Source organism: Babylonia areolata, chromosome 1, assembly GCF_041734735.1.
Source record: "Babylonia areolata isolate BAREFJ2019XMU chromosome 1, ASM4173473v1, whole genome shotgun sequence".
Lineage (NCBI taxonomy): Eukaryota > Metazoa > Mollusca > Gastropoda > Neogastropoda > Buccinidae > Babylonia > Babylonia areolata.
The window spans coordinates 98,643,318-98,661,797 of NC_134876.1; the positions used below are offsets into that span (position 1 = coordinate 98,643,318).

The following is an 18,480-nucleotide window of genomic DNA, read 5'->3' on the forward strand; positions in this document are numbered from 1 at the left end:
TGTCAGCTGTCTTTGTTTTTGTATGCTGGTAAACCATGTCAGCTGTCTTTGTCTTTGTTTTTCTATGCTGGTAAACCATGTCAGCTGTCTTTGTTTTTCTGTGCTGATAAACCATGTCAGCTGTCGTTGTCTTTGTATGCTGGTAAACCATGTCAGCTGTCTTTGTTTTTGTATGCTGGTAAACCATGTCAGCTGTCTTTGTTTTTCTATGCTGGTAAACCATGTCAGCTGTCTTTGTTTTTGTATGCTGATAAACCATATCAGCTGTCTTTGTTTTTGTTTTTCTATGCTGGTAAACCATGTCAGCTGTCTTTGTTTTTGTATGCTGGCAAACCATGTCAGCTGTCTTTGTCTTTGTTTTTCTATGCTGGTAAACCATGTCAGCTGTCTTTGTTTTCTATGCTGGTAAACCATGTCAGCTGTCTTTGTCTTTGTTTTTCTATGCTGGTAAACCATGTCAGCTGTCTTTTGTTTTTCTGTGCTGATAAACCATGTCAGCTGTCGTTGTCTTTGTATGCTGGTAAACCATGTCAGCTGTCTTTGTTTTTGTATGCTGGTAAACCATGTCAGCTGTCTTTGTTTTTCTATGCTGGTAAACCATGTCAGCTGTCTTTGTTTTTCTATGCTGGTAAACCATGTCAGCTGTCTTTGTCTTTGTTTTTCTATGCTGGTAAACCATGTCAGCTGTCTTTGTTTTTGTTTTTGTATGCTGGTAAACCATGTCAGCTGTCTTTGTCTTTGTTTTTCTATGCTGGTAAACCATGTCAGCTGTCTTTGTTTTTCTATGCTGGTTAACTGTGTCAGCTGTCCTTGTTTTTGTTTTTCTATGCTGGTAAACCCAGTCAGCTGTTTTTGTTTTTTTTTCTATGCTGGTAAACTATGTCAGCTGTCTTTGTTTTTCTATGCTAGTAAACCATGTCATCTGTCTTTGTCTTTGTTTTTCTATGCTGGTAAACCATGTCAGCTGTCTTTGTTTTTGTATGCTGGTAAACCATGTCAGCTGTCTTTGTTTTTCTATGCTGGTAAACCATGTCAGCTGTCTTTGTTTTTGTATGCTGGTAAACCATGTCAGCTGTCTTTGTCTTTGTTTTTCTGTGCTGGTAAACCATGTCAGCTGTCTTTGTCTTTGTTTTTCTGTGCTGGTAAACCATGTCAGCTGTCTTTGTCTTTGTTTTTCTGTGCTGGTAAACCATGTCAGCTGTCTTTGTTTTTCTATGCTGGTAAACCATGTCAGCTGTCTTTGTTTTTCTATGCTGGTAAACCATGTCAGCTGTCTTTGTTTTTCTATGCTGGTAAACCGTGTCAGCTGTCTTTGTTTTTCTATGCTGGTAAACCATGTCAGCTGTCTTTGTCTTTGTTTTTCTATGCTGGTAAACCGTGTCAGCTGTCTTTGTTTTTCTATGCTGGTAAACCATGTCAGCTGTCTTTGTCTTTGTTTTTCTATGCTGGTAAACCGTGTCAGCTGTCTTTGTTTTTCTATGCTGGTAAACCGTGTCAGCTGTCTTTGTTTTTCTATGCTGGTAAACCGTGTCAGCTGTCTTTGTCTTTGTTTTTCTATGCTGGTAAACCATGTCAGCTGTCTTTGTCTTTGTTTTTCTATGCTGGTAAACCATGTCAGCTGTCTTTGTTTTTCTATGCTGGTTAACTGTGTCAGCTGTCTTTGTCTTTGTTTTTCTATGCTGGTAAACCGTGTCAGCTGTCTTTGTTTTTGTTTTTCTGTACTGGTAAACCATGTCAGCTGTCTTTGTTTTTGTTTTTCTGTACTGGTGAACCGTGTCAGCTGTCTTTGTTTTTCTATGCTGGTAAACCGTGTCAGCTGTCTTTGTTTTTCTATGCTGGTAAACCGTGTCAGCTGTCTTTGTCTGTGTTAGTCTCTGCTGGTAAACCATGTTATTTTGGACAAGTTTGTCTGCTTTTATAATAGGGAAAGTGTCTAAAACTTGTCATGTTTGGTTGTTTTCAGGTTGGGAACCTTCTACGCACCTCTTTTGTCGCTGATAGTGATCGTCAAGCTCATCATCGTATTTTACGTCAAAATGGTATGACGGTTTGATGGCATTGTCATCTGTGCACCAGTCTCTTGTTCTTTGCCTGTGTGTGCTCTGTCAGCTGTCTCCCTTCTTTTATCATGATTAGAAAGAGTATTTCTACACTATTTCTACATGCTGTACAGTGAAAATAAGATTGTGGAAAAAATATACATGTATAAAAAAAAAAAAAAATTTAAAACCAGACATAAAGAGAGATGGGGCTCAACACATCTGAAGCACAAGGACGCCCACTTACAATCCCATCTGTAAATTCCCACGCACACACACACACAATTATTATGTTCACACAAACACATATAGAGCTCAAATGTGTTCATGCCTGCACACACACACACGCACACACACACACACACACACATTCTTATATACAGATGCCTGTCCTTACCTTCTCTCATTCTATTGCTTTCATTCATGTATGTGTATATTGTCTTGTCCTGTTGGAGCGTCTTTTGAGCAGTGGTGTTATCAGTGGGGTAATTGTACGGTTTATGATTTATTGCGCACATTTCTTAGCTCTGCTAGACTGTTCTGTTTAGGTTATGATTGGTGTTGTGATTGTTTGGTTTGTTCCTTTAACGTTGCTCTCCTCAAAGTAGAAGTAATATCTTTAATGACATCTTTGTATCAGCGAGTGTATGTAATTTGATATCTCATGAAATTAGAGAACTACGTTAACTACTTGCCTGGTCAGGGCTGTCCTCTCTTTCAGGTCAGTGTTGTGTGGCCTGGTGATTGCACTTTCAGGTCAGTGATGTGTGGCCTGGTCATTACATCTTTCAGGTCAGTGATGTGTGGCCTGGTCATTACATCTTTCAGGTCAGTGATGTGTGGCCTGGTCATTGCATCTTTCAGGTCAGTGATGTGTGGCCTGGTCATTACATCTTTCAGGTCAGTGTTGTGTGGTCTGGTCATTGCACTTTCAGGTCAGTGGTGTGTGACCTGGTCATTACACTTTCAGGTCAGTGATGTGTGGGCTGGTCATTACATCTTTCAGGTCAGTGATATGTGGTCTGGTCATTGCACTTTCAGGTCAGTGATGTGTGGGCTGGTCATTGCACTTTCAGGTCAGTGATGTGTGGCCTGGTGATTACTCTTTCAGGTCAGTGATGTGTGGCCTGGTCATTGCACTTTCAGGTCAGTGATGTGTGGCCTGGTGATTACTCTTTCAGGTCAGTGATGTGTGGCCTGGTCATTGCACTTTCAGGTCAGTGATGTGTGGCCTGGTCATTGCACTTTCAGGTCAGTGATGTGTGGCCTGGTCATTGCACTTTCAGGTCAGTGATGTGTGGCCTGGTGATTACTCTTTCAGGTCAGTGATGTGTGGGCTGGTCATTGCACTTTCAGGTCAGTGATGTGTGGCCTGGTCATTGCACTTTCAGGTCAGTGATGTGTGGCCTGGTCATTGCACTTTCAGGTCAGTGATGTGTGGGCTGGTCATTGCACTTTCAGGTCAGTGATGTGTGGCCTGGTCATTGCACTTTCAGGTCAGTGATGTGTGGTCTGGTCATTGCACTTTCAGGTCAGTGATGTGTGGCCTGGTCATTGCACTTTCAGATCAGTGATGTGTGGGCTGGTGATTACACTTTCAGGTGAGCGTGCTGCAGAACTGCAAGCCGTCAGAGCGCCCCTGGAGGGCCACTAGGTCCCACACCATCTTCCTGGGGTTCCTCTTCATCTTCTTCCTGCTCACCACTGCCGCTGTCTTCTGTGGCATCATCTTGTGGGTGCTTTGTGTGTGTGTGTGTGTGTGTGTGTGTGTGTGTGTGTGTGTGTGTGTGTGTGTGTGTGTGTGTGTGTGTGTGTGTGTGTGTGTGTGTGTGTGTGTGTGTGTGTGTGTGTGTGTGTGTGTGTTACTCTGTTGATCCTGGTGTTCTGTACAAATATGTGATGATGTTGGCCCTTTTTTGTGGTGTGTGTGTGTGTGTGTGTGTGTGTGTGTGTGTGTGTGTGTGTGTGTGTGTGATATATTTATTTTTTTGAGATTTCTGAATGTAAAAAAATTGAAGCATTTGAGATCTTTACCAGTCATAATATGCTGTGATTAACTAAGTGAATTAAGTTGGGTTTTTTGTTGTTGTTTGTGCGTCTTCGTGTGTGTGTGTTGTAGTGTGTATGTGACAACAGTTACCAGAGTGAAGTACTTCTAGAAGACTGCTTTGAAAATTTAAGAAAGAAAAAAATTGATTTTGATAAGTTATGTACAGATGCATGCCCTCCCCTTCGATTCACATGTATTTGTCATGAAACCTTTGTGTGTTCGTGTGTGTTCCTCTGTGTGTGTGTTTACATGTATGCACGTGTTTGTGCATGCGTGTGTGCATATGTGTGTGGGGGTGCACATGTGTATGTTGATGTGTGTGTGTGTGTGTGTGTGTGTGCGCGCGTGCATATATGTATATGTGTGCATGCGTGTGTACCTTTGTGTGTTCGTGTGTGGTCCTCTGTGTGTGTGTGTTTACATGTATGCACGTGTTTGTGCATGCGTGTGTGCATATGTGTGTGTGGGTGCACATGTGTATGTTGATGTGTGTGTGTGTGTGTGTGCGCGCGTGCATATATGTATATGTGTGCATGCGTGTGTACCTTTGTGTGTTCGTGTGTGGTCCTCTGTGTGTGTGTGTTTACATGTATGCACGTGTTTGTGCATGCGTGTGTGCATATGTGCGTGTGGGTGCACATGTGTATGTTGATGCATGTGTGTGTGTGTGCGCACGCGTGTGCATATATGTATATGTGTGCATACGTGTGTACCTTTGTGTGTTCGTGTGTGTTCCTTTGTGTGTGTGTGTTTACATGCATGCACGTGTTTGTGCATGTATGTGTGCATATGTGTGTGGGGGTGCACATGTGTATGTTGATGTGTGTGTGTGTGTGTGTGTGTGTGCCAGTGTGCAGCCCAGCAGGGCGTGTGGGCCGTACCAGGGCAAGGACAAGATGTACAGCGTGGTTCCCGAGCTAGTGGACAGCTGGAGCTCTGACTACCCCTGGCTCACCTCCGTCATCAACTTCATCGCCTCCCCGGGATTCATTGCCGCCATTCTCATCGTTCTGGGGTACCAGCTTGAAATTTAAACAAACAAACAAACAAACAAAATGTACACATACTGTACCGTGGCCTAAGGTTCAGACTTCAGTAGGGGTCTGATTACCTGTCCTGTGCAAACTACCTGCTCTTCCAATAGGAGAGTCATCCTGAATTTCACACTGAGAAATCTGTTGTGACAAGAAGTAATACAATGTGGTACAATACAGTAAAATACAATTACAATACAATACAATACAATACAATGCAATGCAATACAATGCCATGCAGTACAGTACAGTACAATGCAATACAATACAACATAGCACAACGCGACAACACAGCACAGCACAGCATGACACAGCACAACACATTTCAACACAACACAACACAGCACAGCATAGCATGACACAGCACAGCACAGCATGACATAGCACAACACAGCACAGCATAGCATGACACAGCACAGCACAGCATGACACAGCACAGCACAGCACAGCATGACATAGCACAACACATTTGAACACAACACAGCATAGCACAGCACAGCATAGCATGACACAGCACAGCACAGCATGACATAGCACAACACATTTCAACACAACACAACACAGCACAGCATAGCATGACACATCACAGCACAGCACAGCATGACATAGCACAACACATTTGAACACAACACAACACAGCACAGCACAGCATGACACAGCACAACACATTTCAACACAACACAACACAGCACAGCATAGCATGACACATCACAGCACAGCACAGCATGACATAGCACAACACATTTGAACACAACACAACACAACACAGCATGTTGACCCTGGCTGTTTCAGGATGGGCGTGTACCTGATTCGTACCATCATGGTGGGACGCAAGGAGACGGTGCAGAGACTGAAACAGCAACTGGTGCTGGTACGTACGTCACATCATGTTTGTATTCCATGTCTCGTTAATGATTCTCACAAACTCTGAAGGCCTGACCAGCGTGTTGGGTTTTTGTGTTGGTCAGGCATCTGTTATGCCCCGCTGACCCCCCCTAGCCCCCTTTTTTAAAAATTCTTTTAAAACATCATATGTGGTGTAGTGTGTATGGTTAGTACTCTCGAGAATTGCCCAAACAACAACGGCACTCAACAAGCTGAACACCATCTGGAACAACAAAAACATCGCTCTCAGCTCAAAAATCAGACTGATGCGTTCCCTGGTTATATCAATATTGCTCTACGCCTGCGAGACTTGGACCCTGACTGCAGACATCGAGAGAAGAATCCAAGCTGTCGAGATGAGATGCTTTCGTAGACTACTTGGCATCTCCTACAGAGACCACATCACTAACACGGAAGTGAAGAACAGAATCAAACAAAGTATTGGACCCTACGAAGACCTTCTGTCCATAGTGAAGAAACGCAAACTTAGGTGGTATGGACACATCTCCCGATCATCTGGTCTTGCCAAAACATTCCTGCAAGGCACCGTACAAGGAGGCAGAAGGAGAGGACGGCAGAAGAAGAGATGGGAAGACAACATCCGGGGGTGGACAGGCTTGACGCTCGGTGACGCCCTGAGGAAATCAGAAAACCGTGAAGAGTGGAGAGGGGTGGTGGTCAGGTCAGCAGCGGTGCCCCAACGGTCTGAACCCAGACTACGGGAGAGGTGAAGGTGAAGGTGTATGGATCAGTCCACACACTTTAACACCTCCTTGAAACTGAAAGTAAACCCTTTTCAGACATTTAGTGTAGCATGCATGGAACAGTCCACCTGTTTTGACAGCTGGTTGAAAGTGAAAGTGAAACCTTTCCACCAGTCCACCTGTTTTGACAGCTGGTTGAAAGTGAAAGTGAAACCTTTCCACCAGTCCACCTGTTTTGACAGCTGGTTGAAAGTGAAAGTGAAACCTTTCCACCAGTCCACCTGTTTTGACGTCTCATTGAAAGTGAAAGTGAAACCTTTCCATCAGTCCACCTGTTTTGACAGCTAGTTGAAAGTGAAAGTGAAACCTTTCCACCAGTCCACCTGTTTTGACAGCTGGTTGAAAGTGAAAGTGAAACCTTTCCATCAGTCCACCTGTTTTGACGTCTCATTGAAAGTGAAAGTGAAACCTTTTTACACACATTTAGTGTAGCATGTATGAATCAGTCTGCCTGTTTTGACAGCTGGTTGAAAGTGGAAGTGGACGGTGTGTGTTGCAGGAGGGCAAGGACAAGACGTTCCTGCTGAACTTGCTGAACCAGGTCAGCCAGCGGCAGTCCCTGACCATGCTGCACACTGACCGGCGGCTGCAGCAGCAACAGCCCCCTGAGAATCTCTCTTCGCCAGGTACACACTGCACTTTTTTCTTTCTTTTTTTTTTTTTTTTTTTTTTTTTTGCTGCCCCATCGTCTGCACTGTTGGAATGGTCAGCATCAGAGTTATGTTTATTTGCGTGAATATGACTGTTCTTTTGCTGATTTATTTTTCCATTAAAATTTTTAAAAACCCATCATTTTTCCCCCCTCCAAAATTGTGCAGTATTGATGGTGTTTTCAGCTGTGATAGGTGCTGTGTGACAGGCTGGGCTGTTTTCAGCTGTGATAGGTGCTGTGTGACAGACTGGGCTCTGTGACCAGCTGTGATAGGTGCTGTGTGACAGGCTGGGCTCTGTTTTCAGCTGTGATAGGTGCTGTGTGACAGGCTGGGCTCTGTGACCAGCTGTGATAGGTGCTGTGTGACAGGCTGGGCTCTGTGACCAGCTGTGATAGGTGCTGTGTGACAGGCTGGGCTCTGTGACCAGCTGTGATAGGTGCTGTGTGACAGGCTGGGCTCTGTTTTCAGCTGTGATAGGTGCTGTGTGACAGGCTGGGCTCTGTTTTCAGCTGTGATAGGTGCTGTGTGACAGGCTGGGCTCTGTGACCAGCTGTGATAGGTGCTGTGTGACAGGCTGGGCTCTGTTTTCAGCTGTGATAGGTGCTGTGTGACAGGCTGGGCTCTGTTTTCAGCTGTGATAGGTGCTGTGTGACAGGCTGGGCTCTGTTTTCAGCTGTGATAGGTGCTGTGTGACAGGCTGGGCTCTGTGACCAGCTGTGATAGGTGCTGTGTGACAGACTGGGCTCTGTGACAAGCTGTGATAGGTGCTGTGTGACAGGCTGGGCTCTGTGACCAGCTGTGATAGGTGCTGTGTGACAGGCTGGGCTCTGTTTTCAGCTGTGATAGGTGCTGTGTGACAGGCTGGGCTCTGTTTTCAGCTGTGATAGGTGCTGTGTGACAGACTGGGCTCTGTGACCAGCTGTGATAGGTGCTGTGTGACAGGCTGGGCTCTGTGACCAGCTGTGATAGGTGCTGTGTGACAGGCTGGGCTCTGTGACCAGCTGTGATAGGTGCTGTGTGACAGGCTGGGCTCTGTGACCAGCTGTGATAGGTGCTGTGTGACAGGCTGGGCTCTGTTTTCAGCTGTGATAGGTGCTGTGTGACAGACTGGGCTCTGTGACCAGCTGTGATAGGTGCTGTGTGACAGACTGGGCTCTGTTTTCAGCTGTGATAGGTGCTGTGTGACAGGCTGGGCTCTGTGACCAGCTGTGATAGGTGCTGTGTGACAGGCTGGGCTCTGTTTTCAGCTGTGATAGGTGCTGTGTGACAGGCTGGGCTCTGTGACCAGCAGTGATCAGTGAAGTCACTGCACTGTTTGTTGAAAGCACAGACCTGAGGTGATGGTCAGGGGGTCCCCAAAGAGTGGGTCATGACAGGTGTTCCACGTGTTTCTTCAGACAAAGTTTGACTCCTTCAAGGACCATACAATGCAACATTAAGCTCTGGAATATTGAGCAAAACAAGCAGAAAGTTTGAAAAAAATACTTTGTTGGAAATCTCCCTACTGTGAGAGGTGGAGGCTTGTGGTGCAACGTTTCTCCACACAGTGACCTTCTGCACCACCCTGAAGGGTTATGAGACAAGTTCAGTTCACTTCAGTTTATTTGCTGAAGGAGGTGTGACTGCATTCAAACAAATCCATGAACGCTACACCACATATATCAGCAGATGCCTGACCAGCAGCGTAACCCATTGTGTGTAGTCTGTCGGGCATTGAGGGGGAAAAATGAAATGAAATAAGATTGATAGATAAATAAATGAATAAATAGATAAATATATTAATAGATAACAGTAATAGATAAGATGAAAATAGAAATTAGATGAATAGACAGATGAAATGAAATATAAGATAAAAAGAGAATAGTAATGTGAACAATATGAATAATAATAATGATAATATTGATAGATGAATGAATAAATAAACAAATAAATATAAACACACACACACACACACACAAAACAACAACAACAACAACAACAACACCAACAACAACATCCATCCATCCATCCATCCATCCATCCACCCACCCTACCATCCATCCACCCATCAACCCATCCATCCATCCATCCATCCATCCATCCAGCAGCAGCAGAAAGTAAGTGGAATACCATGCACAGAACTGGCAACAGCAAAGCAACCTGAACAGCACACTGTTGTGACACTGTTGTGACACTGGTGTTGCAGGTGGCAGAGTGTTTGTACGCAGGATCGCAGAGAGCGCGGCAGTGGCCAAGTGATGACCTGAGGCAGCCATCATCATGACACAGCCTGTTCCAGTGCCTGTCAATCTCACCTGACAGGGCGTCTGCATTCATGCTGTTTTTATCCGTGTGAAAGAAAGTGTGTGTTCATGACTGTGAGTGAAAGGACAGGAGTAAGTAGAAGGGGGCTGTTTCCACAATTGTTAGAGAAATTGATTTCTCATTTCAGGGGTAATGTGCAGTTTAAAAAAAAAAAAAATGTGGTGAACATGATTCTCCATGCTAAGGATGTTTTGGCCTCATCTTTCTGTTTGTTACGGAATGCAGTTAGCTTTTCCCATGTTTCTGTCTAGATTGAAATCAAATTAAGCACTGTGAAGCCCGATGTGCTAAGATTTTAGGCATCAAACTTGGGGTGGGTCTGTGGTTGCAGAGGTTACAACAGATGGCGTTCAGGCAACGATGCAGCTGTCTTTAGCTTTGGGGAAGTGTTCTGTATTGTAGAGAATGGAAGCTGAACGTCATTCATGCTGCTGGGATGAAGACAGGTGCGGATGATACCCATGATGTTATGTTAAAAATCAAAACAATCAGAACCAAAAAAACATGGCACGTGTGGTTCATTAACCCCTATGCGTTTTGAAATGTCGTCAGTATTGGTCAGCGTTTGTAACTGTGTATTTGGACTTTGTGGCAAAGGTGAAAGCAATGCTGTCGAAAAGCCAACTGCTTTTATAAAAGTGATATGTAATATTGTCACAGTGAGTGTGAAATAACTGGGGTCAAGTGTGAAGGCGTGTGTTGTTGGATCAAAGTCTGATCTTGTGCGTGTTCTTTTCCATGGTCTGTGTGTGTGTGTGTGTGTGTGTGTGTGTGTGTGCAATGGGGGGATGTATGTGTGTTCTGGGGGATGTATGTGTGATGAGGGGATGTATGTGTGTGTGTTGGAGGGAATTTGGGGTGAGGAGGAGGAGGGAAGCCGTGTTATGACCACAGGGAGGTCTGTGGTGTATTGTTTTTTTTTCTTTAACAAACTACGGTTATGAATGCTGTTACTTGTTATCATTATTCCATACAATGTGAAGGCAAAAGATTGGGAACACGTGTGCTTCATGTTATTACATCATGGATTTTTGGCAAGTTCGTTCAACTCATGTGAGTTGATAGTTTATAACCATTTTCTGTGCTTGAAGCATGTGTTACATTGAAGCTAACCAGTTCTGCTATAAACTGTTTTTAAATATGCATGAAAGAGAAGAAGGAGATTTTGTTAGTTTTCTTCTGTTCTCTCTGCTCTGTGGAGAGGGGTGAGTGGGTGTATGTGTGGATGTGTGTCTCCATGTTTTGCATATATTTGCTTATTTATCATCGTTGTTGTCTTTTTTATTTATTTATTATTATTATTGTTATTATTATTACTACTACTACTACTACTACTTTTTATATTATAATTATTATTTATTTATTTATTTATGTACGCTTATAGCTGACTTCATCACGTTTTTGTGCCTTGTACATATTATTAGTAGTGGTAGTTTTTTTTGTTTTTTTTTGTTTTTTTTCTCAAGGCCTGACCAAGCGCGTTGGGTTACGCTGCTGGTCAGGGCATCTGCTTGGCAGATGTGTTGTAGCGTATATGGATTTGTCCGAACGCAGTGACGCCTCCTTGAGCTACTGAAACTGAAACTCTCTCCCCTCTCTTGTTCTTTTCGTTGTGTGTTGCTGTCTCCCCCCCCCCCCCACTCCCTCACCTGGTTTTCAGGGCTGAGAGAAAAAAAAAGAAGAAAGAATATCATGTAAGTCAGTGTTTGTTGATATATTTATATGGCTTTTTCACCTTCTGATTGTTTTACTTGAAAGTTGTACTCAGAATGCATTGATTACATTCCGGAGACCAGGTGCTGAGTGACTCACAGCAGGTCATTTCTGTGTCTTACAAACCTCTGACTTTTTTTTTTTTATGATAATGTGATGTATGTGTTTGTCTGTACCAATGTATCCTTACTGTGATAAATAAGTGATTTACTTACTGAGTGAATTAGGTGGAAAATAGTTAGCAGCTGTGTGCTGCTGTGTTTGAGACAAAGGATAAAGGTCACGGCCCTTGCTGTATAAAATTTTGAACTTACATTGAGACTTAAAAATGCAGAAACTGAAAGCCTATGTTATTCGTAGCTACGCAAAGCTGTTAAGTGTATTTTTGTGACGACAACTTGGAGCAGTATACTGGTACCTGTGGGAATGTCAGGGGCTTTTTCAGTGTAAATTATGTCCCTGCATTCTGGAACCTGTGTGCTGATATCACTCTCTTTGTTTCTGCTTTGTCCTGTCTGTTCTCTTCCTGTATTTCGGTCTTCCTGCTCCGCTCACCTTTTTTTTTTTCTTTCTAGGACGCCTTGAATATTTTGTTTCCATTCCAGACTTGACAATCAGGTAATCAGACACTGTTGTATTCACTTTTGCACCCAGGATGTGCAGGTTGCCCACTGGTGTTTTTTTGTTTTGGATGTCATTCAGTCAGTGATGCTGTTGTAATTTAGCGCCAGCCAAAGACAAAACACAGAAGTGTTCAGCTGATTTAGTTTCATGATATGGGTGTGTTCATAGTCTGGCCTTTGCCTCTGCCACTCAGCCTTCACTCTGACTGGACGGTGGTCTCTTCCTGTCTCTCGACTTCAGAGTTTTGTGTATTCACCCAAGCTGTGGTCAGCAGTTCACACACAGTTTCCCAACATTTTGCTTATTTCACAGATTGACATCAGTTTACAGTTGGGCCAACTGCAAAGTGAGAGCTGTATGATCACTGGTTTCTACATTGCAACGGGAAGTCATTTACAGCTTAGTCTTTTGTGAAGGACTATGAGTATGACTATGAAATTAGGAGGCAAGATTGCACTGGCTCTTAGTGCTGCAGCTTCAGGGGCTAGTTGGCCTTTGGGAACCATCACAGCGCTGACCGTCCTAAAAGTCTCTCGGCCAAGAGAGTGGGGATGTAACCTGGCCAAAACACTCTCCACTATAACCAAATTCTAGCCCAGATAGTACAGCACATACCTCCTCTGCTGTTCTGGTGGTCATAGTTGGACACAACTTTTATACACACACAGTTTGATTCAAGTGTGGCATATTGATTTCCTTCCTATAGAGCACAGAAACATGATTATTTCAAATGAATTTTACATCACACAGTGCCTGTCTGTAGAGATACACCTGGTAAAGAAGTGGCGTAAAGAAATGTGGATTGTTTGCAGCTGTACTTGTGTGGCGCAATTCTCGTGACTGTTCTAATTTTGTCAAACGTTTCAAGTTGTCAGATAGTCTGAACGTTGTAGTTTTTGTCAAATGTTTCAAGTTGTCTGATACTCTGAATGTTGTAGGTTTTGTCAAACGTTTCAAGTTGTCAGGTACTCTGAATGTTGTAGGTTTTGTCAAACGTTTCAAGTTGTCAGGTACTCTGAACGTTGTAGTTTTTGTCAAACGTTTCAAGTTGTCTGATACTCTGAATGTTGTAGGTTTTGTCAAACGCTTCAAGTTGTCAGATAGTCTGAACGTTGTAGTTTTTGTCAAACGTTTAAGTTGTCAGGTACTCTGAATGTTGTAGGTTTTGTCAAGTGTCATGACCTCCGCCTCAGTACACATGTTACTGCAGTTTGTTTTTTCCTCTGATGGGGAAACAAAGGTTGAAATCTGAAAACCTGTTTGTATTTGCATCATTTTTTGTGTGTGCTGTGTTTGTTCAGAGAACACGATGTGAATTGCAGCAGTTGTGCCAAGTGAAAACGGGTCCCATCCTGCTGTTTTTATAAAAGGCCTCATTTCAGTAGGGTGAATACAAACTCCCTCATGTATTGTATTGTATTGTATTGAAGATTCAGGCTGCTCACCCAGGAGAGAATGTGTCACCACAGAACAACAGCACTTTTTTTTTTTTTTTATTTTTTTTTTTTAGTCTGTCTGCAAAAGTTTAGTTTTACTGTTGGTGGGTTTTTCTTATTGTTTTCTCAGGAGCAATGCTTTTGTTGTCACAAGATATTTTTTATATATGTTATGTGCATGTTGCCCACAGGACATTGGTATATTGTTTCGCCCAAATCACTAGCACATCCCCAAATGTATGGCTGCCTACAAGGCAGGGTAAAAAGGGGGTCATTGCATGTAAAAGCCCACTCGTGTATGTGTGAGTGAACGTGCGAGTTGCAGCCCACGAACGAAGAAGAAGAAGAATCACTAGCACCCAGACCACCACTGAAGGTCTAGTGGAGAGTGGTATAAAAAATTCTTACAGGTTTATAGGGCTGGAACACATGGTCACCTCTTACCATGCTATTGATGTCATCCTGTGTCTGCTGTGGGCTTCTGAACATTCCTCCTGTATTTGTTTGATACAGCCTGCAGGAACATGGTTGGGACACTGACCTTGTTTGTGTGTGTTCAAATTGTGATGTCAGTGTGGTAAATGTGGCCATGTTCAGATTGTGGTGGTAAATGTGGCCATGTTCAGATTGTGATGTCAGTGTGGTTAATGTGGCCATGTTCAGATTGTGATGTCAGTGTGGTAAATGTGGCCATGTTCAGATTGTGATGTCAGTGTGGTAAATGTAGCCATGTTCAGATTGTGATGTCAGTGTAATAAATGTGGCCATGTTCAGATTGTGTTGTCAGTGTGGTAAATGTGGCCATGTTCAGATTGTGATGTCAGTGTAATCAATGTGGCCATGTTCAGATTGTGATGTCAGTGTAATGAATGTAGCCATGTTCAGATTGTGATGTCAGTGTAATGAATGTAGCCATGTTCAGATTGTGATGTCAGTGTGGTAAATGTGGCCATGTTAAGATTGTGATGTCAGTGTAATCAATGTGGCCATGTTCAGATTGTGATGTCAGTGTGGTAAATGTGGCCATGTTCAGATTGTGATGTCAGTGTAATCAATGTGGCCATGTTCAGATTGTGATGTCAGTGTAATGAATGTAGCCATGTTCAGATTGTGATGTCAGTGTGGTAAATGTGGCCATGTTCAGATTGTGATGTCAGTGTAATCAATGTAGCCATGTTCAGATTGTGATGTCAGTGTGGTAAATGTGGCCATGTTCAGATTGTGATGTCAGTGTAATCAATGTAGCCATGTTCAGATTGTGATGTCAGTGTAATCAATGTAGCCATGTTCACATTGTGATGTCAGTGTAATCAATGTAGCCAGCCCAGGTCAAAGCCAAGCACTGAACTCCTGGGTCAGAGACCTTTCTGTCAGTGATGAAGTAACCTTTTTTTCTTGATTTGGTTGGGCTTTCTGTTTTACCAGAACTCAATCAGCCTTTTTTTTTTTTTTTTTTTTTTTTTTAGAATGTCAGTGTTTCATTCCAAGGAGAGTCACAGGGAATCCGTCATCAGCATGAGTTGTGTTTTATCCAAGAAAGCTAACATTCAGAGAGAAATGTAAAAAGAAAAGCACAAAATAATCTCCTTACATAGTGTCACTGTGATCAGGAGAATGAATCTCAAGTAATGCCCCTCAACCCCCATCAGATTCTATCTGACTACAAATATGGTGGTAGTAATAGAACAATAACAGTTATTATAAGAGTAACGGTTGTGCAAACTGCTTGCCCATTTTTTGCCCCGCCACACCCCTCTTCCCAACCTATTGATTTCCCATTCCAATTCTCTAATTAAGGTGTTTGAAATATAATGTTTGTTCTGTCAAACCCTGTCAGACTACAAATACAGCAGCAGTAGTAGTAATAATTGGAATAGTAATTATTATTGATACAGAAGAAATTATGTGAACTGCTAAAAGGATAATCTTTTTTTTTTTTCATAAATGACATTGAATGATTGAATGATAAAAATGTAAAGTGCTCTGAAAGGGTTGAAGTTTATGAAAGAGACAACATTTAACAAGATCTTCTGAATATTTTAAGTGTTTCATCATGTTTTGTATTGTATTGTATTTTTGTATTGTTAATTGTATTTTTGTATTCTATTATTGCCTTGCTGTGTATTGTACTGCTTTGAATTATTGTAAAAGTGGTTCCATCTTTCATGTTTTAAGGTATGAAGTGGCTTCATAATTTACTTACATTTTTCAACAGTTTATTCCACATGATACTGCAGTTTGATGTCATGGAAATACACCATTATTTGATGGATGGAAACATCTGCTCCTTTTTTTTATCCACAGCGTACATGCTTCTATACATATGGATCAGTCAGCATTCTTTGACACATTATTGACAATGGAACTGGTGGAATTAAATTCTCAGCAGACTGCTGTGACCCATTTCAGATTATAAAGAGACTTTGTTCTGGCAGCAAATGTCATAGTTTGTTGACTGAGAGGAAGAGGACTTTGAGCAACTGAGAGAAAAAATAATAATTTACAACTTCAGCAGACACTGCTTGGCAGAATCTGTTGAAATTTTGCAGTAGATCCAAAATCAGGTCTCCTAAAACTTCCAAAGATGGAGCTCTGTCAGAATTTCTGTTTAAAGTCCCCACCACACACACTGATGGTCAATAACTTTTAGACAATCACTTGTTCTGACCTTTTTGATAACACGCTTTAAACGCCACATTTGTTGCCTTGCCTTTGCAGCAGATTGAGAGATGTGTATTTTTTACGTTCATGCTTCGTGAAGATCTGTGTCTTTGTATGTGACAGTGTGAATGGGTGGGAATCTGCAGGGTTCTGAGAGGGGGTATGTGTTGATCTGAATGTAGAATTTCTTTTCTTTTCTTTCTTTTTCACCAGATAACAGATTTCACTAGTTATAAATACTACTGGAATATGCAGTCTTGAAATTGTAGGTGTTCACAACTGGATGGTACTTTTTAAAAAAAATTTTTAACACAAACACAGGCCCACCAAAACAATGAAATAAACCCCCCAAATCTTTCAGAAAGTAAGAACAGTGGAAGGGTGTGGGGATAGATGGAGAAGGTGAATGTCACTTATGACAGGAAACAAGAATACAGATCTTGTAAGTGAGGTGCATTTGTAACATATTATTATTATGACACATTGCGTTGCAGATTTTCTCAATCCATATTTGCCCAGTTTCAACAACAAAAATCCTGTCATTTCCAGTTCTAGTTTCTGGACTGCTGTTCACAGAGGGAGGTAGGTGGTGATACAGTCCAATACAGAACAAAATGCAATGTTACCTGCTGAATGGTGTAAGCAGTACACCCTCATACCCCCTTACCTTCTTCCACCCTGCCACCTCCACTCCACCCCCCACCCTTTTTGTCGTTGTGAAAGTTGGCAGATGATTCACACTAACTTCCCCAGCCAAAGATACGCAAATCCAAACACTGCTGGTTAATTTTTTTTTTTCAGTGGGAATTTTTGGATTCTTTTGTATCCTGTGCCTTTCTTTTACAGTGTCCTTACTGCTGCTGAAAAGCCTGTGTGGTGGTGATGTGTTTGTCGCTGTTTTTGATGAACATTCTGTGTGGTCTGTGCCTGTTACAGCTTGATATTTCCCTGTAATCAACACTGTGTTATGTTGAAATGAAATGCAAAATTTTGCTGTTGTACATTAATGACACAAAATTGTTCAGTTTGTAATAAATCATGTATGATAATATGCAAGCCTTGTGCAAAGGTGTATAACAAGTGTTGTGATCCTTGTGTAACCAGTAAAGTTTAATTTTAACTGTCCTTTGTATCGAGTTTGCTTGTACTTTTCATCATTTTGTGGCTGAAGCACACCTGATGTATATGAACAGCACAAAACAATCATTAAAAAAAAAAAAAATCAAATACACACAAGCCGATATACATCAAGGTTGTATTTTTTCATGCATATTTTGAACTATTCATTCTAAGAGTTTTATAAAGTAAGCACATTTGAAACATGAAATATTTGTTCACAATGTCATCAGCAATCAGCGAATCAGCCACTTATCACAGACAAAATTCTGGTTATGAAATCAAATATGAAAACAGAGTTTACAAGGAAACAAAGAGAAGAAACCCTGACCAAATGAAAAACAAAATGTGACCAGGCCAATGTGCAATGACAAAGTGATAGGAGCTGTGTTAACTTATTTCTCAGTGACACTTGTCACTGATAAAATAACGGGCTTGAAAGTCTCTTATTTTGTTTTGTGTGCATTTATGGATGATATATTAAAAAAAAAAGAAGTATATCAGTGCAATTTTATGTCTGAAGTGTACTCAGACATTAACTCTCTCCATACGAACAGTGAAAAGAGAAGACGTTAACAGCGTTTCACCCCAATTACCGTCATCAAAATATTGCAAGCGGAACGCTCTTATACTGAAGAGGTGAATGTTGACAAAGAATACCACAGTTCTGACGACGGAAGCTAAAGGTTGGGTCATTCAGACACCCACTGGACATCCGAGGGGTCTGTGTAGAGGAGAAGAGAGGACTGGTCGTACTGAGTGAGTTAAATTGTGAATGACTAATTGCCCCTGTCAAAGTGATTGACAACATGGGCAACAACAACAGGATCATTTTCTGGCAAAATGCAACTGGCTAGACTATACTGTGACAAGATGTCTTGTGATTAAAAGCAATGCAACTTCTTGACTTCTGCTGATGATTACGCTCATCAGTGAAGGGCTGTCGCCTCACTGAGTTAAGACAGTTTTTTCCCCCCTGTGTTCCCAAACTCAGAGAGAAACATGGTGAGAGAGCATTCAGTGTTTCTGCTGTCTTGTTTCTCCACCTCTTGTGGTGACTGGAATTGAAAAAAGCCAGAAATAAAATTTAAATGCTGACACTAACGTTGACCATAAAGAAACAAGGCTGAACTAAGAATGAAAGACAGACCTGCAATGTTTATACAGCGACATGTGAATCATGAGAGAAAAGACTTGAAGA

The 18,480-nt window shown here is 42.1% G+C and overlaps 1 protein-coding gene across 3 annotated transcripts in view; it reads left to right on the forward strand.

The window, feature by feature from the left end:
• Positions 1–17,774, forward strand: part of LOC143290135 (transmembrane channel-like protein 5) — a 52,277-nt gene extending 34,503 nt beyond the window's left edge. For 2 of the 3 annotated variants that reach the window (XM_076599430.1, XM_076599443.1), the window contains exons 14-19: positions 1,964–2,039; positions 3,641–3,771; positions 4,940–5,104; positions 5,916–5,994; positions 7,272–7,398; positions 9,611–17,774. In XM_076599430.1, the coding sequence (XP_076455545.1) occupies positions 1,964–2,039; positions 3,641–3,771; positions 4,940–5,104; positions 5,916–5,994; positions 7,272–7,398; positions 9,611–9,663 (631 nt within the window). In that variant the 3' untranslated portion in view covers positions 9,664–17,774. The remainder of the gene's footprint in view (positions 1–1,963; positions 2,040–3,640; positions 3,772–4,939; positions 5,105–5,915; positions 5,995–7,271; positions 7,399–9,610) is intronic. The other variant, XR_013056337.1, reaches the window with a different exon arrangement.
• Positions 17,775–18,480: the final 706 nt, after the last annotated feature.